General features: G+C 42.0%; 1 protein-coding gene across 3 annotated transcripts; it reads left to right on the forward strand.

Annotated features, from left to right (window-relative positions):
- The first annotated feature begins 104 nt into the window (after positions 1–104).
- LOC127005243 (delta(14)-sterol reductase TM7SF2-like) lies at positions 105–21111 on the forward strand. Of its 3 annotated transcripts, none has more exons than XM_050874008.1 (11): positions 105–266; positions 11023–11191; positions 12614–13033; positions 13693–13923; positions 14393–14564; positions 14782–15077; positions 15565–15654; positions 16259–16410; positions 17876–18003; positions 18330–18452; positions 18662–21111. In XM_050874008.1, exons 2-11 carry the CDS (start codon positions 11033–11035, stop codon positions 18820–18822), a joined length of 1932 nt encoding a protein of 643 aa, XP_050729965.1. In that variant the 5' UTR covers positions 105–266; positions 11023–11032; the 3' UTR covers positions 18823–21111. The 3 variants fall into 3 exon arrangements, with proteins under 3 accessions (XP_050729965.1, XP_050729963.1, XP_050729964.1); XM_050874006.1 differs by lacking the exon at positions 105–266 and adding an exon at positions 2059–2446; XM_050874007.1 differs by lacking the exon at positions 105–266 and adding an exon at positions 9305–9572.
- Positions 21112–22764: the final 1653 nt, after the last annotated feature.

Consider the following 22764-nt stretch of genomic DNA (forward strand, 5'->3'; position numbering starts at 1 on the left):
CCGCGCCCCGGCCGGCACGCCCACCAATCCTGACCTTCCTTTAAACTCAAATGCGGGCGGCCAATCACATTCGAGGACCATAGCGGGCGTCCTAAACCGACCAATGGCGTGAGGTCTTGCATAATCGGGGTGACCATTCCGCGGGGAGGTTAGAAGAGCGGGGAGCCAATGGAAGGGAGTTTCTTCAGCGCGCCAAAAGCCTCCGTTAGTGTCCAAGTGACTGTCCCGAGGAGTGAATTCCTGAAGGTGTTTCCCGCGTAAATCCGGTGAGTATGGGACCTTCTAGGGGCGTGAGGCGGGAGTCCATGGTATCCTCTTGAAGCTGAAGGCCCGGTGGTTAATTTGAGGTGGAGAGACAAGGGAAAGGGAGGCGTGGAAGAGGGGGAGAGGAGGGAAAAGATGGAGAGATGGAGGCGTTCAAAAGTGGCGGGTGAGGGAGAGAGGGAGAGGGTGAGTGACGCGGCGTCCCTCTCAGCTCTCCCGGCGTCACTCTCCCTTCCTCTCCCTCTTCCTGGGGCGTGGTGGAGTGCCAGGGCGTAGGTGGAGGGAGTGGAGTGACCTGCAGTGGAGTGGACAGGCAGATGGCGCCTTGTCTCACTACACACGCGCATATTAACTCCACCCACTCTCCCTCCTCCTCCTCTCCCTCTCCTCCTCTTCGGCTCTTCCTCTTCTTCCTCCTCCATCACCACCACCACCGCTTCTATCTACCTTCAGTATCTCCTCTACCTCCTCTATCTCCCCTGTTACTGATAAGGGATGGTTTGTGATAATCGGTATTTCTTCAATAATCTGATAATTGCCTTTCGTATCCTCTATTTTCTTTCTTTTTTGAATTTTAAGTTTGCATTGCCACGCACAGTTGCCTAGTCACCCTTAGTCCTCGCTTTTTTGTCATTTTGTTCGTTATTGTGGTTGTTTCATCTTTTTGGCCTTGTTAGAATAAAATAGATAGTGATGTTAGGGAAAGAGGGGACACATACAGACACATAGGAAGGGTAGTTTTAGTAGAGAAATGGAGTTGTATATTATGTTTTGAGAGGAGTATATTATAACGTATTGCTTGTGTACGTGTGTGTGTGTGTGTAGTTTTCATTCATGGTCGTGGTGATGATGATAGTGATGGTGATGGTGGTGATTTTGTTGGGGAGGGACAAGGATGAGCAGGAGCAAAGATGAGCCACTAAACTAACAATTGGGTAAAACTCCAGAATCACACCCACCGGTAAACTGAAAGAAATCCCTCGGTAATATATCCTCCCTTAGACCATAAAATAATAAGAATAGTACATCATTTTCACCCTGCGGCTTACATATAAACAAAAATATATGAAATCACAACGTAAAATATAAAAGTAAACATTAACTTGCTATATATCTCTATCTTCACACCTACATTACATCATACACGTACTTAACTTGTTTCGTCACTCCTTTGTTATAGTCATTGAAATTTCTCCGTATTAGAAAGTCTTGCTACTCAGGAAATACCAATGAAGAGTTTTCTTTTAATATATAGTTTAATTAAAGGACATGCTACTACTACTACTACTACTACTACTACTACTACTACTACTACTACTACTACTACTACTACTACTACTACTACTACTACTACTACTACTACTACTATATATGATTTTAATGCTTATAATTTAAAACAAAAACAAAGAAGAGAGAGAGAGAGAGAGAGAGAGAGAGAGAGAGAGAGGGGTATATAGTAGGCATGAAAGAGATAAGGAGATGAAGGAAATGTATGAGAGAGAGAGAGAGAGAGAGAGAGAGAGAGAGAGGCGTGTCTGGGTTGGCGTGTGTGTGTGTGGTGGGGGGCATGGCGTGGGTTAGTCAGACCAGTCAGCCCATTGCCAGTCTCTCCCGGTCAGTCAGTCAGTCTTGAGCAGGTGACAAGGAGAGGTGTGACGGTCCGTCCTGTCAGAGAGAGAGAGAGAGAGAGAGCACGTGGTTGAGTAAGGTTGTATATTGTGCTTGGGATAATGATGGCTTTATGTATGTTTGCCCATGCTTGCTCTCTCTCTCTCTCTCTCTCTCTCTCTCTCTCTCATTTACCATTATTCTTTTTTCTTATCAAGTGAGTTTTTTCTTTGATTTTGACGTTTGTGTAATAATTATAGAAAACAACATCAACAAACAAGCAAAGAAAAAAAACATACTGGGTTGTCTTACTCCTAAATGTGCATGATAAAAGGAAAAGTTGGATAAGAAAGAAAGAGAAAGGAAAGAAAAAGGAGGAAAAATAATATAATAAGTGAAGGAAACGAGAAATAGAATATACGTTTTGTGTTTACAGGAATATACTTACTGTTTGTGTTTGTCTGTGTTGCTGTGTGTGTTTGTGCGTTTTGAAGAGTAATAATAATAATACACGAATGAAACAAGAAAGAAAAGAAGGAAAAGAAGACCAACCTCGCAACATGGAGAATAATAAGTAGGTCTCTCTCTCTCTCTCTCTCTCTCTCTCTCTCTCTCTCTCTCTCTCTCTCTCTCTCTCTCTTATCAGTATCTGTCTATCTGCCATATTACCGGCTTAGTTTTAGGCCTATCTAAGCCACTAGTGTCAATCCTTAGCATCACACACACACACACACACACAGGGAGATAAAATACATGTGAGTTTTGATTTGTTTATTATTACTACTACTATGTGTGCGTGTGTGTGTGTGTGTGTGTGTACGCGATGCTATTGTAGGAATGTGATCGTCCTTGCAGCATCAGAAAAAGTGGGGAGGGGAGAGGGAGATAAAGGAGGAAAGAGGAGGGGAATAAGCCAGTCATCCAACCAGTTTGTGTGGCAGTCAACCAGTCAGTCAACCACCTTTTTAGCCATTCAGTCAGTCAGTCAGTTAGTTAGCCAATCAGTCAGTCACTAGGTGGCCATTCAGTCAGGTAGTCAGTCATCCAGCCAGCCATCCAATCAGTCAGTCACTATGTTGCCAATCAATTAGTCAGTCAGTAAGTCAACCAGTCACTCAGCCAGCCAGCCAGTCATTCAGTAAGTCAGTCAGCCACCCAGTCAGTCCGTTAGTAAGCCAGGTAGCAAGTCAGTCAGTCAGTCACCCAGTCAGTCCGTTAGTGAGGTAGCCAGTCATCGCCCTTCCTTAACTCAGTATGGATGTCAGGGCTTCTTACCGTGTTACCGACCTGCCCACCTGACCATACCTACCTATTTACATACCTGTTACCCATTGTTCTGTACCTGCTACCTTCTAACCTTCTTTACTTCCTTTATTCCTTCCTTATTTCTTTTCTTCCTTTCTTCTTTGTCTTCCTTACTTTTTATTTCCTTCCAGTTTTTCCTTTTCGATCCTTCCTTCCTTTATTCCTTCTTTCCTATCTTTCTCTTCCTTTCTTTTTATTTCCTTCGAGTTTTTCCTTTTCAGTCCTCCCTTCCTTCTTTACTTCCTTTCCTTCCATACTTCTTTTCTCTCTTCCTTCTCTTCTTTTCATCCTTTTTGCTCTCCTTCCTTCCTTCCTCTCTTCCTGTTCTTAGTTTCTTCTTTCCTCCCTTCCTTCCTTTCTTCACCACATTTTCATTATTTTCTTTTTGATTTCTAATACTAATACAAACTTCATTTATATATTTCCCTCTTGTATGGTGAAATAATAAAAAAAATTCGTGTTTATATATATTTGTATGTTTGTTTGTTTTTGTTCACCGTTTATGTATAGGCTATTTTTTTTTTTTTTGCGTTGGTGTATAGTTACCGTATATATATTGTGTGTGTGTATGTATATGTGTTTATGTGTGTGTCTTTGTTAATTATTCTTGTTTATTCTTATTATTTATTTCTTTATTCTTGTCGCGTGCAAGTGTAGCAGAAAAATTATGCAAGATCCGGCTTTTACTTTTAGCAGATGAAAACGAACAAGAAAGGTAACAAGATTAGCTAGAAACACAGGTTCTCTCTCTCTCTCTCTCTCTCTCTCTCTCTCTCTCTCTCTCTCTCTCTCTCTCTCTCTCTCTCTTTTTGTGTGTTTGGGGTGGGGGATGGGAGGGGGAGGAAAAGGGCAAGAAGAGAAAGCAAGTATTAAAATTTTGTACCAAGATGAAAGGGAAGGAGGAAGAGGAAGAGGAGGTGCTGGGGAAACGTTTGGGTACTGTGACACTCCCTTCCCCTCCCCCCCATTTAAGGGAAGCAGCCAGACAAATGCTTCCCCATCTCCCCCTTCCCTTCCCCTTCCCTTCGTCCATTCCCCATCTCCCCCTTCCCTTTATTTCTTTCTTTTTTTTTCTTATTCCTTTCTGTTAGTATCTCCTTTGTTTATCTTTACTTTCTTTCCTCTTCTTTCTGCATCCCTTCTTCCTTTTCTTTCTTATCTCCACATATTCTTTCTTCCCTTCTCCCTCTTCTCCTCTTCTTTCTCCCCTCTCCTATCCTTCTTCCTTTCTCTTCCTATCCCCTTTCCTCCTTACCTTTCCTCTCTTCCTCTCCGCTTCCTTTTCTTTATTTTATTCCTTCCCTACACCTATTATTTCTTCTCTTCCATTTCCCTTCTTCCTCCTCTTCCTTCTCCTCTTTCTCCCCCCAAAAATGCTATACAGACTCGTAAAATAGATGACAGGTGACACGAAATATATCTTTGAGGAATAGTAGCGATGGTAGTAGTAGTAGTAGTGGGGGGCAGTTAGAATACTTATAAAAAGACTAGACTACCTCCCTCCCCTTCTTCCCCACTCCTCCCCTTCTTCCCCTCCCTCTTCCTCCTCCTCTTCCTCTCTACACTCGTTGGCAGAGGAATGTAGACAAGCTACTTCTCTCCACTAGACTACCTTAACCCTCCCTCCTGCCCTCTTTCTCTCCCTCTCTCCCTCCCGTCATACACAACCCACTTCTGATACTTCCGTGTCGACTTGTACCATCAAAACACACACACACACACACACACACACACACACATACACACACTCTCACACACTATAGAGTAACATACCTATTAGTAACATAAAGCGCATACATACACATTAGATTAACACATTAGATACATATATACACATTAGATTAACATATATAATTAGTATTGGATATATAAACCATAAGAAACACCATAATTAACATACGCTATAGTTGAAGTGACTTGATTAACATACACACAACACTAGTGAAGCAACACATTATAAAGTAACACATATTTAAGTAACAATACAAAAGATAACTTATAATTAACTTAGATAATTTATATAAACACAAGAAAGTAGATTTTAACAGTATGGTGACAATCTCAATTTCATCTTTTTCTTCTTCCTCTTCTTCTTCTTCTTCTTTTTGCTCTTGATGTTGCTGTTGTTATTGTTCTCCTTCGTCTTCTTCCTCTCGTTCATCATCATCATCTCTCTCTCTCTCTCTCTCTCTCTCTCTCTCTCTCTCTCTCTCTCTCTCTCTCTCTCTCACCTGTCTTATTACCTGGGGGGTCGTGCACCTGTTGAGGCCGTCCAGGTAGATACTATAAGGGACCTGTTCTTCTCTTCCTCTTCTTCTTCTTCTTCTTCTCCTCCTTTTATTCACAGGCGAAGCGACAGACCTTGACTAATATTAACGCCTGTACTTTTTTCCTGTTTCTTTTATTTATTTATTTATTCTTGTTCTTATTATTCTTGTTCTTTTTCTTCTGCTTCTTGTTCTTCCTCTATTCGTTCTTGTTCGTGTTGTTCTTGTTCTCCTTCTTGTTCTTCTTCTTCTTGTTCTTCTTGTACTTCTTCTTCTCCTTGTTTTTGTTTTTGTTTATTTAAGTTTACATAGTACTGAGAGAGAGAGAGAGAGAGAGAGAGAGAGAGAGAGAAGCGTACCATCTTTATTTTCTTTTTATTTTTACGACGTTACTTATAAGGACGTTGAACCCACCCTAAAACATTATATATACACTATACGCTTACATAAATTCTCTCTCTCTCTCTCTCTCTGCTTTGAAGTGAAAGATACGAAAGTTGTTTATAATTATACATCGACTGCAGGTGTGTGTGTGTGTGTGTGTGTGTGTGTGTGTGTGTGTGTGTGTGTGTGTGTGTGTGTGTGTGTGTGTGTGTACCGCGTGACCTCGTGTGCGTGTGGCTATGTGTGTACGCTAACTTGTCTGTGTCTGTCTGTCTGTCTGGTGGTGGTTGTCTGGTTGTCTGTTCTTTTTTTCCTTCTTTTCCTTTATTTTCTTTCATTCTTTCTGTCCAGTGTCTGTCTTTTTTCTCCCTTTTCAGCTGTTTCCTTCCTTCTCTTCATTCTTCTCATTCCCTTGAATCGTATCTTTCTCTCCTTCCTTCTTCCATTTATATATTATTCCTTTTATTTCCCCTTGCTTCCCTCTTTCTTTATTCTATTCCCTCCTTTCCCTGTTTCTTTTCTTTCTCTCCCTCTCTATATTTCTCCCCATCCTTTCTTCATCATATTCCTTCCACTCCTTCTTTCCATTATTTTTTTATTCTTTCATTCCCTTCCTTCCTCTTTTCAATTCCTTCCAATCTTTCCATCTTTCTTCTTTCTCTTCCTTCTTTCTCTTATCTCCCCATCATCAGTGTTTCTCTCTCCCCCTTTCCTTTCTTCCTCTTCTTTCTTCTCCTCTATCTTCACTGTGTACTCTCTCTTCTCTCCTATTTCCTTCTCTTCCCTCTCATCACCTCCCTCCTTCTCCCTCCCTCCTCATCTCTCCCTCTCCTCCGTTTTCCTTATTTAAATTTCATGGTATTCCACCCCACACGTGCCTTGCTCTCTCTCTCTCTCTCTCTCTCTCTCTCTCTCTCTCTCTCTCTCTCACTGATTCCCTCCGCTTTTTATATCCCTCCCTCTCCCCTTCTCCCCTCCCCTCCCTTTCCTCCCCTTCCTCACCCCCAGCATCCACGCAGCTGTACTCTTCCCCTCCTCTTCCCTTCCCCTTTTCCCTCTCCTCCTCCTCCTCTTATGCCTGCAGCTGTCACCCAAGCATTAGCAGAGGCTTGGTAATTGAATTGATTGTGTGTGTGTATTGTACTAAGCTTATATGGGTGTTTGTGTCGGTAGATAAGGGAAGGGAAGGGAGGGGTGGTAGTAGTAGTAGTAGTAGTATAGTAGTAGTAGTAGTAATAGTAGTAGTAGTAGTAGTAGTACCCTCATATACCCATTTCCCCTTCTCTCCGATTACTCACACACACACACACACACACACACACACACACACACACACGTTGGGTTGAAATAGAACAGACGATGGTGGTGGTGATGGTGGTGGTGGTGTTAGGTTGATAAAGTGTTAAGTAGGTATGTAGGAATCTCTCTCTCTCTCTCTCTCTCTCTCTCTCTCTCTCTCTCTCTCTCTCTCTCTCTCTCCTTAGTAACTGTCTGGGACTTGTCTTCTTCATTCCTAAGCAACCATTTCTCTCTCTCTCTCTCTCTCTCTCTCTCTCTCTCTCTCTCTCTCTCTCTCTCTCTCTCTCTCTCTCTGCTACATAAACACGAATAATAAGTGTGTGTGTGTGTGTGTGTGTGTGTGCAGGACCGGACATCATTCATATAATATCGGATGGCAATGTTTATAGCGAATTATTATTATTTTTTATTATTATTTTATTTACTTTATTTATTATGGCCCGAGGCAAGCTTTCACTGTCTTAATTATTGACTTCCTCTTTTTTCCTTTGTGAGTTTGAATTTAAAGGAGGAGGAGGAGGAGAGGAAGAAGGAGGAGGAGGAGGAATGTGGGGCTGTTACACTTGTCCCTCCCTTCTCCTCCTCCTCTCTCCCTTCTTCCCTACTCTTCCTCCCCCCTCCCTATCCAAAGTCTGGCCCCTCCCTTTTTCCTCCTCTCTCCCCCATCTCTCTCCCTCCCTCCTCTCCTCCAGTTCCCCGAGGCATAGCACATTAAATATATCGTACACACACACACACACACACACACACACACACACCTTAATAGTGGTGCAATAGAGATATAAGAAGGCACTAGAGAGAGAGAGAGAGAGAGAGAGAGAGAGAGAGACTGACCGCGGTCTATTCATTCAAAGTCAAAGGTCGATTTTTAAACCACACATATTAAGAGAGAGAGAGAGAGAGAGAGAGAGAGAGAGAGAGAGAGCACTGGCCGTCGACCTCAACTAATATGAGTCTATGCAACAGGCCACACTCTCCCTCCCTCTCCCTCCTCTCTCCTCTCCCTCCCTCTTTCCCTCCCCTTCCCTCTCATGCAATTGTCCTTTTCCTTCATTCCTTCTCTTTCTTTTCCTTCCCGTTCCCTCCCTTCCCTCCTTCCTTCTCCTTTCTTTCGTGCCTTCCTTTCCTCCCACGACTACCTTCTTTAACCTCTTTCTTCCCTCCTCCTCCTCTGCCTCCTCCCTCTTCTTCTCTCATATCCTTCATCCTTCTCCCTCTTATCCTTTCCTCGCTCTCTCTTCCTCTCCTTTACTCCTCCTCCTCCTTTCCTCTTTTTCCTCTCCCTCCTCCATATCACCTCCTCCCACTCACCCTCCATATTATCTTCCTCCTCCTCCTCCTCCTCCTCCTCCTCTGTCCCAACTGGTTGAAATCCCTATCACATAACCATTAATTCTGACTCTAATGCACTGCCTCTTGTCATGTCACCTTGAGAAAGAGAGAGAGAGAGAGCGAGAGCACTGACACCTGTATTTCACCTTTTTCATTCAAGATCTGCTCTCTCTCTCTCTCTCTCTCTCTCTCTCTCTCTCTCTCTCTCTCTCTCTTCTCCTTTCTTGTCCCTTCCTTTCTCTCCCTCCTCCTCCTCCTCATCCTCCTCGACTTGTCCTTCCTTCCCTACTCCTCCTCTCCCCTTCCTCGCTGTATGCTGTCCCTTCCCTCCTCCTCCTCCTCCTCCTCCTCCATAATGTGAAGGGTGTTGTCTCCTGTTTTTATCGTTATTTTTCTCGTCTTACGATTCGTCCAGCATGGAGAGAGAGAGAGAGAGCGTGATCGATAGACAGGTAAAAAGAGAGAGAGGACTGCAGGTTGCTCTCTCTCTCTCTCTCTCTCTCTCTCTCTCTCTCTCTCTCTCTCGAAGCAGACAGACAGATGGGTAAACAGTTAAAGACAGACAGACAAACCGCGAGTGTGTGTGTGTGTGTGTGTGTGCGCGCGCGTGTGTGTGTGGAAGAGGAGGAAGAAGGAGGATATAAGAAGGAAAGAACTGAATTTACTCTTTAATTACTCTTACTCTAATTATGTATTGCGTGCGTGAGAAAGAAGAGAAGAAAGGAAAGGAATAAAGGAAAGGCGATTAAATTAAAAAAAGAGAGGAGAAAGAAAAAAAGAAAAAAAATGGTAGACTATACTTTATTTTTGTCTTGTGTTGCTTGTGAAAGAAAGAATAGGAGGAGAAGAAACGAAAGAAAGAAAGAAAGAAAGAAAAGGGGGAGAGAGGAAAAGGAGAACAAGGGAAAAGAGGAAGAAAAAGAGAAATAGCCTACGGTATTTTGTATAGATTCTTCGTTTGTTAGAAAAGGAATAAGAAGAAAAGAAAAAAAAGGAAAGACGTGGATAGATAATGACGACGAGGCGAAGGAAGGAAGTAGTGAAGATAGATAAAGGAGGAGGAGGCGAAGGAAATAAAGATAGATAGAAGAGGAAGATGAGGAGAATAAGAAGGTAAGGAAGTAATAGAAATAATAGATAGATAGAGGAAAGGAAGGAAGGAAAAAGTGGATAGCAGAAGAGAAGGACAAGAAGAAAGGAGAGAAAAGGTGGAAGGAAGAAGTGGAGGACGAAAAGAGAGGAGAGGAAAGGTGGATTTTGTATTTAATTTTGTGTTAGTTGTTATAGAAAGAAGAAGAAGAAGAGAGAGAGGAAAGAAAAGTGGATATTGTTGTAGTTTTATATGCTTAAGAAAGAGGAGGAGGAGGAGAAGGAGGAAGGGAGGAAAGGAAAAAGGATATGGTCTTAGATTTATAATATTTCTGTTTGTGTAAGAAAGAAAGAAGAGGAGGAGTAGAAAGAGGAAGAGGAGTAGGAGAAGGAAAGAAGGAAGAGAGAGGGAAGGAAAGAAGGAGGAAGACCCCAATCATTTTTATAATACGTACTTTTTACCGTGAAATAGAGGGAAAAAATGTAGGTCAGAGAGAGAGAGAGAGAGAGAGAGAGACCTTGATAATGATATGGGTTGATTTATGTTTCCTTATTGTTATTGTTGTTGCTGTTGTAGTTGTTATTATAGTGATGGTAGTGATGATGGTGGTGTTATTTTGTAGTGGTGATTAATGACTGACTCTCTCTCTCTCTCTCTCTCTCTCTCTCTCTCTCTCTCTCTCTCTCTCATTATTTTTTTTCCCACAGCTCATTTCTTCATTACTAATTATCTTTCCTCTTTCATCCTAATCTAACCTAACAGTAAACCCAGACTAAGCTAACCTTACTTATCCTGATCTAGACAATTTAAACTAACAACGTAGCCTAACCCAGTCAAACATAATCTAGTCCAACCTAACCTAACCTAACCTAGTGTAACCTTGCATATCTTCATGTTACGTAGCACAATCTTACTTAGCACAATCTTACTTATCCTAGTGTAACCTAGCTTGACCTAACCTAACCTAATCTAACCAAACCTAATCTAACCTAACCTAGCATAACCTAACCTAGTGTAACCTTACATATCTAAATGTAACCTAGCACAATCTTACTTAACCTAGTGTAACCTACCTTAACCTAACCTAATCTAATCTAACTAACAACCTAGCCTAAACCAGTTACATAATCTAGTCCAACCTAGCCTAACCCAATCTAACCTAACCTAGCATAACCTAACCCCTAGCCTAACCTAACCTAACCTAGTGTAACCTTGGCAACCTTGCATATCTTAACATAATCTAGCACAGTCTTACTTGATCTAGTGTGACCTTATTTAACCTAACCTAACCTAACCTAGTGTAACCTTGCATATCTTAACATAACCTAGCACAATCTTACTTAACCTAGTGTAACCTAACCTTGTGTAACCTTGCATATCTTAACATAACCTAGCACAATCTAACTTAACCTAATGTAACCTGACTTAACGTACCTTGACCTAACCTAACCATCCCCTTCTTCCCCCCTTCAGGACAAAGAAGATGCCGCGGTTCAAAATCAACGAGGAGGTGATGGCGCGCTGGCCGGGCTCGGCGCTCTACTTCAAGGGCTGGATAGTGGATTTCAATGACATTGAGTACCAGATCCGCTTTGATGACGAGGCCCAGACAGAGTTTGTGGTGAAGTACAAGGACGTCAAGGTGAGCTGCGGGAGGGAGGGGAAGATGGGGAGGAGGTGGTTAGGTTAGGTTAGGTTAGTTTTTTTAATCATCATCATCATTTCATTTACCGTCCGTTTTCACTCCTCCTGAGCGGTTGGACGCTTTATGGCTCTCCTCCATTCTACTCTGTTTTCTACCTGATGTTCATCCAATCCCATCAATGCCAAGTCTTCCTGTATACACCTTCTCCACGTTTTCCTAGGTCTACCAACTGGTCTCCTTCCTTCTACCTCTAATCTCTCCACAACTCCCAGCACTGTATCCTCACCTGCTCTCTTTACATGTCCAAACCATCAGAGTCTTCCTGTATACACCTTCTCCACGTTTTCCTAGGTCTACCAACTGGTCTCCTTCCTTCTACCTCTAATCTCTCCACAACTCCCAGCACTGTATCCTCACCTGCTCTCTTTACATGTCCAAACCATCAGAGTCTTTCCCTTCTGAGCACTGTTTCCTAGTCCTCTACTCCACATCTGTTAGCTACATCTACACTGGACACCCTATCATGCCACCTGATCCCCGCCATAATTATACCTCAGCATTCTGCGATCACTTGCTCTCAATACCTCCATCAATTTTTTTAGTTAGAGCCCATGTTTCTGCTCCACACAGCATCACCATCAGCATTATTAATATATTTGTTAACTCTTGCAAGGCTAATGGGGAGATGGTTAGGTTAGTTTAGGTTGAGTTTCTTTACCGTTATTTTTTATTCATGTATTACTTACCCTTTCATGCCAGGATAAGTTTCATAAGATTTTTCCCTATATATAAGCTTCACTTTTTCTTTAGTAAAAAAAGTATTACATACAGAAGTACTTATATACAAAAAGCTTTGATTACTTGTTTATTAGTAAAAAAAAATGGAAAGCTCTAGACACATTAAAAGTGTTAGCAATTATAATTAAACACCAGGGAAAAAATAGAAAACATATATAGAAAGAACCCTCATAAGTTATATATACAAATAATGATTAGTATAACAGAGGAGGCATTTTCTATAGTTAACCAACCAACCAATTACTGACATGACCACTACTAACAAACATGAGCCCATCAGGGTGGTGGTGGTGTGTTGGGATGGAGTCGTGTTGTGGGGGGCTGATCCACGAGTGTGGGCTCTTGAGGCCAGTGCTTTTTTTGAGAGTGAATGTGTCAAATATTTGTCAATCACTATTTCCTCACCTGTTCTAGTTGCATAGCAATAAAAGTGAGGGGTTAACAAAGATGAGCTTGGGGGGGTGGTACTATAAAAAAAGCGCCATAAAACAAGCCTACCTCTGCCTCTGAGCGAAGAGAGGACCAAGAGGCAGAATATGGCAGGCATATGCCTGCGTAAAAAAAAAAAAAAAAAAAAAAACTCCTGAGGATCTACTGACCACTTCCGTCCTTTCCCAACAGAGCAAGAACGAGTTCCTGAAGCGTTCAAGCAGCAAGGGGCGACGCTCACAAAGTCGGGGCAGGTCCAGGAGTCGGGGGCGCCCCAGCCGAGGGAGGAGTCCAGGGCGGCCCCAGAGCCCCGCCAGGAACAGGTCCCCCTCCAAGAAGAGCCCCGGCCGCCCCTCCAGGAAGCTCCTCGCTGAACGCCAGAAACTTTTGACGGAACAGAAGGCGGAGACACTCACCACCACCACCACCACCACCACGGAGGAGGTGACGGTGTTGACCCGAGGCGCGCAGGAGGCCGAGACGCTGACCTGGGCCAAGAATGAGTCCCCGGTACCCACGGTGAGGCCCAGGCTGGCGCGGGCGGACCTCCACACCCCGCGCACCTCCACCCCCACCAGGCAGTCCCCGCGCTTCTCCTCCATGAACGAGAAGGTGTGTTGGGGTGTCATTCTGGATTATGTTTTTATTAAGGCATTTATTTTCTCTATTCTTTTCCTTATTATGGGGGACATTTTTTTGTGTGTTTTCTCTTGGTTCAATTATTTTCTGCGTTTTCGGATGGATTTTATTTTTATTGTGACATTTTACTGATTTATTTATTGTGTTTCCTAGTGATCCTCTCTCACCTGTCCTTTGTTTGGGTTATTTTTTTCTGATTTACTTATTTTTTTAGTTTCTAATCTTTATTTTTTAATCTTGTCTTCTTTACCTCACCTTACCTGTCCTCCCTTCCCTTTCATTACCTTACCTTCCTCTCCCTTCTCTTCCCTTCTCTTTCTTTCCCTCTCCTTCCCTTCCCTTCCCTTCTCTTCCTTTCCCTTCTCTTCCCTTCCCTTCCCTTCCCTTCCCTTCCCTTTCCCTCCCTTCCCCTCCTTTCCCTTCCCTTCCCTTCCCTTCCCTTCCCTTCCCTCTCCTTCCCTTCTCTATATTCCTTTAAACGAAGAGCACATTTAGTAACAGAAGCACACACACACACACACACACACACACACACACACACACACACACACACACTAACACTAACACCTCTCTAACCACTAACTCACTACTCCAACTCTTCACTAACACTACTCCCTTCACTACTCCCTCAGGCAAATGACGTCGAGGTCAACAACGTCAAACCACGCTCCGAGACCAAGACAGGGAACACAGTGAAGAGGCCGGGGGTGGGTAGCAAGCTGTGCGGTGTGGCCTGCGGACTGGGCAAGCTGGTGAAGGGCCTGCTGCATGCCCTGGTGCCCTCCGTCGCAACCATCACCACTGTGCCCGCCCTCGTCATCATGCTGGCCCTACCTGTTGTTCTTAACGAGATGTGCACGAAGGTGAGTGGGTGTAGCCTTTGAAAGTGTAATAGTGTTTTTTTTTTGCTTGTGAGGATGTGATGGGAAGACAGGAGGAGGATGTAGGAGAAGTTTTGAGAGTGGAAGGACAGAGTAGAAAGATGAGAAGGAGGAGGAGGAGGAAGAGATGGATGGATTGTGTGAAGGAAGAGAGAGAAGAGGGAAAAAAGTCAGTGAAGACCACCAGTGTTAATTTTTTAGGCTCTGGGCTGTAAATATATATTGTAGAGTTGAGCTTTTCTTACCAATCCCTTCTCCTTTAATTCCTTCCCCTTCTGTCTCTCTCTGGCATATGACCGCAGATGTTGCGCCGACTAAACAAAACTTTCCAACCTTCCAACTACCAATCATCAGTTTTTGCCTTTGAGCTGCTTCCTCTACTAAAACAACAACAACAACCACTATCACTCACCAACCACCATTACTATCCCAACCTAATCTTCCGTCACAGAAAAAATGCACGGTGACCGAGTTCCCGGCCATCCCTCGCTTGGTGCAGTACTACTATGACCCCATGGTGGTGGCGGCCGTGCTCGGCTTCTCACTGGTGCAGGCGTTGCTGTGTCTGGTGCCGTTGGGAAAGACCGTACAGCCCATGAGTGGTGTCTCTGTGCGCTGCAACGGTGAGCTGGGGGAGGTAGAAGGGGGCTGTGTGGTGTGTTGGGTGAGTGCGGAAGAGAGGGAGAGAATGTGTGTGTGTGTGTGTGTGTGTGTGTGTGTGTTTGAAGATACCCTAAACTTAACCTAACCTAACCCAACAAAACCCCAAACAGTCACTCTAGGTCTTGACTCAGAGAATTCATTTATGCTTCCTTACTAAAGAGAGTGTCTCCTCCCCAGGGTTCGTGGCCGTGGTGTTAACGCTGGCAGTGGTGCCGGTCTGCCTCTACATGGACTACAACATCCTGGTCTTCTACTCCAAGTTCCGTCACGTCATGGCCACCTTCATTGCCCTGGGCGTGCTGCTGTCCCTGGTCATGTATGTGAAGGGCGGCTACGCTCCCAAGGACGCCCGAAGCCCCGCCGGCAATACGGGCTGCTTCCTGCCGGACCTGTTCAACGGCCGGGAGCTGACGCCGGTTGTCCTGAGGCTCGATATCAAGTTTGTGATGCTGCGGATTGTGTGTCTAGCGCAGGTGAGGGTGAGGGGGTGCTGTTGTTGGTGGTGGTGGTTGTGATGGTGGTGTTCGTGTTAGTGTTGTTGTTTGTCTTGTTCTACTTTTTCTCTTTCTTTTTTGTCATCTTTGCATCTCAGGGGTTCATATTTCACATAATCTTTTAGGACAATAAGGTGAGAATGTGACCAAAGCCTAAATTTCAAATGCAAAAAAAATATGCTCACAATTTGCAAGCATTTCCTTCAGTCATTAACACTCACCACAGTCTTCTTGAGTTTCCCCTGCTGTATTTATGAAGTAGTATATATTTTAAAGTCTTTCTGTCTCTCTCTTAATTTACTTTAACTAATGAACATACCAATACTGATTATAATTGCTCCATTTCATGCCTATAATTCCTTCCCCTTCTGTCTCTCTCTGGCATATGACCACAGATGTTGCACCGACTAAACGAAACTTTCTTTTTTCCATTTCATGCCGTCACTAACACATTCTTTCCTTGCAGCTCCTGATCAACGCTGTCTTTGTGGTGAAGGACTTACAGGCTCAACCCGGCCAGTACAGCCCCACCCTGCTGCTGGCCGCCACCATGCAGGTCAGTAAGGCTGCACCAACTCTATATAAATGCCCTCTTTCTCCCCTTCTCTCTCCTACACCATCTTTTGTTAATACTTTTCTTCTGCCTGTTTGTTTATGCTCTTTCTCTTCCTCTTTCAACTGCTTATATGTTCTCTGTTTCTCCTCTCTTGTAGCCTAACTTGTTTTTCCTTTCCTTCTTTCTCCTTTCTTCCTTTCCTACCTGTTCATCCCTTTCTAATCTTGTCCTCCGTTCCATATTCATCTTACCTTGCCGTCACTCCCCTCCCTGTCTTTCCTCCTCCTTCCATCCATTTCCATTTCTTTCTTTAGCCTCAGTACTGCTCTCCATCCCTTCCTTTCTTTCCTGTTCATCCCTTTCTGATCTTGTCCTCCATTCCATATTTCATCTTACCTTGCCGTCACTCCCCTCCCTGTCTTTCCTCCTCCTTCCATCCATTTCCATTTCCTTCTTTAGCCTCAATATTGCTCTTCATCCCTGCCTTTCCTTTTCTTGGTGTTTTTCCATGCAAATCATCATCTATTTGCAGATATTTCACCCCTTCCCTTTACTGATGTGTTAAGGAATCTTTTTACCCATATTTCACGTCATTTCTTTACAGATCTTCTACGCGGCCAACTGGGTCTGGTTCGAGGACGCCTTCTTCACCACCTACGATTACCAGAAACACGGCTTCGGCCTCCTCCTCATCCTGGCCGACCTGGGGATGCCCTTCATCTTCCCCATCTTCAGTAGATTCGTCCTCAACCACAGGTATGGAAGAGGCAACTATTCATGATTTGCTTGTAAGATTACGAACAAGTGTGTATGAAAGAGTGTAAGGAGGAGAGGAAAACACTCGTGATTTCCTTGGGACAGAGGAAGATAGTCATGATCTATTTTGAATATTATAAGCAGTAGGTGCGCTGAGATGGTTTGGACACGTGATGAGAATGGGGGAGAAAGAATTTGTGAAGAGACTGTATGAGGGAAGGATTGAGGGAGGGGATGTCAGGAGAAAACCGCCCGTGAAGTGGATCATTAGGGTGAGTGAGTATTGGAGCGAGAGAGTTGGAAGCAGCAGGATTGAGTGTGCTGAGAGTAGGGTTGCACCGATTAATCGGTAAGTAATCGGTAATCGGCCTAATCGGCCACTTTGCCGATTAATCGGTAATCGGTCTTTTGACCGATTAATCGGGGCCGATTATTATTTCTCTTTTATAATACATTGTACATAACACAATATTAATAATGTTAATGTAAGGATGGTGATGTTACCAAAACCCTGATACCTTTCCACAGCATTTATTTCCAACAAGTCCCTATGCAAATGTATATTATGTAATTCAAATTGATATATAAAATTATGATATGAACTGAAGCACTGGTATTTGCTTCAACTTTGAAACTAGAAAAAAAAATCAACATATTACTTTATATTACAACCAAGAAAAATTATATGCCTATTTCAACTTGCTTAGTACAGTAACTGAGTAATGTCCTTCACCAAGCCTGCCGTGCATATGGAAATAAGTTATTGTAATATATCATGAAAAGTATGGAACTAGACAAGTGATTTTACTCAGCACTTGAAGTTAAACACTCTTAAATTGTAATGTAAAAACATTAATTGGGTAACATCCTTCACCATGCCTGCCGTGCATAAGACAGTAAATTAGTAGAAGACTTAAGAGATTGATAAACTTTCTGTACACTACCATTTCTAGTAGCATCTAGGATCACCACAAGAACGAGAAAACTGGCAAATTCTAACATATTAAAATCAGGATGTTTCCACAGAGCAAGGCTAAATTATAAGTAACAAATTACTAGACGTATTTGTTCTCCATACAGGAGATGACAGTTGGGCAGTAAACAAAGTTGTAAACATGAGGGTTACGGTATGTTTTTAACTTTGTGGTATCAGTGTCCAGTAATTAGTGAAGATTAATCACATTAACAATTTATAAATAATCGGCCGATTAATCGGTATCGGCCGATTATTGGTTACCGATTAATCGGTAATCGGCCAAATTGCTTATCGGTGCAACCCTAGCTGAGAGGGAGTGCCGGAACAGGGAGAGATGGAGACACGTACCATGACCACCGCTTAGAAGAAAGTTCACATGAGGGAGCAGGGCATCGAAGATATATATAGATACATTGTAATAAGAGGAAAACATAAACTCGTAATATAAACGGTTTACTCATGATTTCCGTCCATCTCACTGACTCACAGAACCGAGCTTGAGTGGTACTGGCTGACGGCGATCACCCTGCTCAACCTGACGGGCTACACCATCTGCCGCGGCGCCAACAACCAGAAACACGCCTTCCGCAGCAACCCCTCGGACCCCGCCCTGGCCCGTGAGTATATATATTCCTGGTGTCGTTGTCCTTGTGAATGTATAGACGTTTGGAATGACTGAGGATGTGGATGTGTTTTTCCTTTAAATTTCTCCTTGTCCTTATAGATGTAGAGATGTTTGGAATGAGTATAGTGATGTTGTTCTCTTAATCTGCCTCCTATGCCATATGATACAAGTCTACCCTCCCTCATCTTTGTACTAGCTACCTCTTATTAATTGTAGGAGAAGCATTTCCCTTTACGTCTATGCCCGTAATCCACCTCGTATGCCATGTAATACAAATCTAACCCTGCTCCTCCTCCTTCTCCTCCTTTTCCTCGGCAGGTCTTGAGAGCCTCCCGACGGCCTCTGGGTCCCGGCTGCTGGTGTCCGGGTGGTGGGGCCTCGTGCGCCACCCTAACTACCTCGGGGACATCCTCATCATTTTGTCCTGGGCCTTCGTGTGTGGTAGGTGCTCCGGCTTTCGTTACGTTTATAAAATTATGTTGTGTCGGGACTTTGGTGACTTCAAACGTTGATTCTGGCTAAAATTCGTGATATAAGAGTTTATTTTTGTGATTTTAACCATTTATTTTTATTTATTTATTTATTTTGATTTATTTTAACAAAACCAACATAAAAAGGCTGGCAATTGATCCATCCCGCGTGTGTTTCAGGCTTCACGCACGCCCTGCCGTGGGTGGTTCTGGCAGTGGACGTGATCTTCCTGGTGGTGCGGACCCTACAGGTGGAGGCCGGCTGCAGGAAGAAGTATGGGACCGCCTGGGACAGCTACACCAATAGGGTCAGAAGTCGCCTCGTACCCAAGGTCTTCTAGATCCACCCCTGCCTCACGCTACCCTCGTCCATCGGAGAGGTGTCTAAGAAAAGTTATAAGAAAGGAAAGTTTAAGAATAAGTTTGAAATAGGTTATATATATGTGTGTGTGAAGGAGTGAATATTGCTAGCCATGACAAATCACTATATGGTTCCTGACGTGAAGAAATGTAACCTTAGTAGTCAGGTAATTATTAAATGAAGGAAGGTCACCATTAAGATATAAAATTATTGATTGAAACTAGAAAATTATTGATGTAAACTAAATACTAAGAAAAGGATAATCTGGGAGTGATAATCATATTCGTTATGGAAGAAGTTAAGAAATATGCAATCAGAAAAGGAATCATGTGAGTTAGTGAAGAAGTGATCGTATGGAAGAGAAAAATATGCTCGACAAACATATGCTTAGTAAAGAAAGTTCACCATAGAAGTTAGTGAAGAAATAGGATCATATAGAAGATATAATCATTTGTTAAAGAAAAAAGTTAAGCATATGACTTATAATTTAAAAAGTATGTGAGTCAGTGAAGAAAAACAGTTGTACAAAAGAGATAGAGTAAAAATAATGAACATACGATTAGGAAAGGAAGTTCACCATGGAAGTTAAGTGAAGAAGAGGATTGTATGAAAGAGATAATCATTTGTTAAAGAAAAAAAAGTTAAGCATATGACTTGTAAAAAAAGTACATGAGTTAGTGAAGAAAAACAATTGTACAAAAGAGACAATGAGTAAAAAATAATGAACGTACGATTAGGAAAGGAAGTTCGCCATGGAAGTTTGTGAAGAAAGAGGATCATATGGAATCAATAACCATACGTCAAAGAAAATAATGAATAAAGGACTAGTAAAAGAAGTACGTATATAGAAGTTACTGAAGAAAATCAATTGCATGGAAGAGATCAACAAACACACAATCATTAAAAGAATCATAGACGTTAGTGAAGAAATTGGATCATATGAAAGAGATACTCGTTAAAGAAGAAAATAATTGCAATAAACAGTAAAGGAAGCATAAGGATAGGTAATTACAGGTGTAGGAAACGGACCTAGGCTGTGATTCACCTTCGCTCATTACGTAACAACACACCCACTGGCCTTGTGTTGCGATGTGTGTGCGTATGTGTGTGTTGCGGTTTGTGTGTGTGTGCGTACGTGCCTCACCTCACCACCACATATATGCACACACATACGCACACACATTGACCCACTCTGCCCCCTAGTGGTTGTTGTTGTTACCTCACCGGTCGTAATAATAATAATAATAATAATAACACAAAAAACAAAAAAAATCACAGCAGAGTCTATTATTACCGTTTTTATAAAGGAGAGAAGAGGATAAAGATGATTAATAATGAGGATAATGTAAGCTGTTTTTCTCTCAAGCTGTAAATAGTTCACTTGACGCGGAATCTTGTATTTTTTATTTTATTTTTTTTTAATTGATTTGCCGAGCCTGACTGACGGACCGACGGAAGGAAGGAAGGAAGAATTAAAAGGAAGGGAGGGAGGAAGGAAGGAAGGGAGAGTTGAAAGGAGACAGATGAAAGGAAGAAAGAAAGGCAGGATGGAAGGAAGAGTTGAAAAGAGACATGAAAGAAAGGAAGGAAGAAAGGGAGAAAGAGAGGGAGTAAGGAAGGAAGAGACAAATGAAAGAAAGGAAGAAAGAGAGGGAAAGTTGAAAGAGAGGGAGTAAGGAAGGAAGGGAGATTTAAAAGGGAAACAGATGAAAGGAAGGAAGGAAGGAAGGAAGGGACAGAGAGAGAGAGAGTTAAAGGGAGGGAGTGAGTGAGTGAGTCAGACGGAAATGATGCAATGCTCTAGTGTAAGTACAAAATGTATATAGTCTATATTTTTAAGCCACAGATCTTTCTTTTGTTTTTTCTTTACGTACACAAATCTATAAATCGGAGAGGAGAAAAAAAAGCTCTGTAGAAAGAGAGATAGAGAGAGAGATTAATGCTGGAAAAACAGAGAATAAATGAATAAATAAGGAAGACTGTTTCTTAAGATTCGACATTTGAGGAAGGAAAAAAAATTAGGAAACGATTCTTAGCGGTAAAAAAATAAAGTATTGTATTATAAACAGTGCTGAGAGGGGAGGATATACGCCACCTGTCACCCCCTTCACCCTCCCCCTTCCTGTCACCCAACCACCCCCATACACACACACATCCCCCTCCCTCTGCCTCTCCCCACCCCCCCAAGCCTTACTTGATATCATGGGGGGGGGAATACACACACACACACACACACACACACACACACACACACACACACACACACACATGCACACACACACACAAAAAATTGATCGACTCAGAATAATGGAAGCGAGGGAGTAGAGTGATCTCATAAATAAGGAGGGGGTGAGAGAGGGGGTTTTAGGGGGGCGAGGGAGTGGTTCGGCTGCCCCCCACCTCCCCCACTCGGTATGTCCTGACACCCTCCACCTCGTCCTAGTAACACATCCCATCCGTCGCCTCTGTACAACAAGAAACAAGGATAACAAGAACAGTAATTATGAGACTTTTTTTTTTTTTTTTTTTTTTTTTTTTTTTTGCATTGAGCAGTGTACAGTGTAATTAGGGTTGACATGGTTGATTTTTATTCCTTTTTTTATTTTTTTTACCTGTTTATTTAGGTTTTTGTTGATTTGAGATAATTTTTTGGGGGTTGTAAATCACCCGTTGTTTGTGAAATGTGTGATTTTTTATTTTTTTTATTTTCCTACTGTTTACCATTTATTTATTTATTTATTTTTATCTTGAGGTCATTTTTGGGGGGGTCTTAAAATCACCCGTTGTTTGTGAAATGTGACTTTTAATTGGTTTTTATTTAAGCATGTCATTGTTTTTTGTTTTTAAAGTCCATTGTTTTTATCATGTCTTTATATTTATTTATTTTATTTGAGGTCATTTTTCAGGTCTAAATCACCCATCGTTTGTGAATTTTATAGTTTTTACTTGATTTTTATTTTCTTGTCATTGTTTTTATTTAAAGTCCATTGTTTTTATTTCTTTGTCTTCATTTTTATTTATTTTATTTATTTAAGGTCATTTTGGGGTCTAAATCACCCATCGCTTGTGAATTTTATAGTTTTTAATTGATTTTTTTCTATGCCATTGTTTTTGTATTTACGTCCATTGTTTTTATCATTTTATCATCGTTTACGTTTTATTTAATTTTCTTAGGTCACACAAGTTGTTCCTCCTCCTCCTCCTCCTCCTCCTCCTCTTCCTTCTTCCTCTTTCTTCTTTCTCCTGCAAATTATGGCTCTTAGGTGTTAAATACTTCACAGAGATGGATTTCCGAGTGATCTTTTTTATGATATATGTCAAAATCCACCTCTGGGAGTGTAGTGTTGGGCCATAATTTACAGAAAAGAGGAAGAAGGAAAATAAGAAAAAGAGGAAAAAAAATGGAAAAGAGGGAGATAAATGAGGAAGTGTTTGAGAAAAAGGAAAGTGTTAGGTCATAATTTACGGAAAGGAGGAAGAAGGAAAATAAGAAAAAGAGGAAAAGTGTGAAAGAAATGGAGAATAAAGAACGAAAATAGGTGTGAATGAATGAAAGGAGGAAGAGTGAAAAAAGGTAGAAAAAGAGGAAATATGAAAGAAAAGGGAGGATAAAGAACAAAATTAGGAGGTAGAGTGAATAAATAACAAACGGGAGATAAATGAGGAAATAAGAAAGAAAAAGGAGAATAAAGAACAAAATAGCAGGAGTAAATAAATAATAAAAGGAGGAGTGAACAAAGGGAGAAAAATGAGGAAATAGGAAAGAAAAATGAGAACAAAAAATCAGGTTAGTAATAATAATAATGTGATTAGTGAACTTTTGTGTAAATCCATAAATCTAGATAAATCATTTTTATCATTATTATTATTTATCATTTTATTAGACATACGTTAGGTCATAAAATTTTAAGTTGGGAAGATT

Source organism: Eriocheir sinensis, chromosome 29, assembly GCF_024679095.1.
Source record: "Eriocheir sinensis breed Jianghai 21 chromosome 29, ASM2467909v1, whole genome shotgun sequence".
Classification (NCBI taxonomy): domain Eukaryota; kingdom Metazoa; phylum Arthropoda; class Malacostraca; order Decapoda; family Varunidae; genus Eriocheir; species Eriocheir sinensis.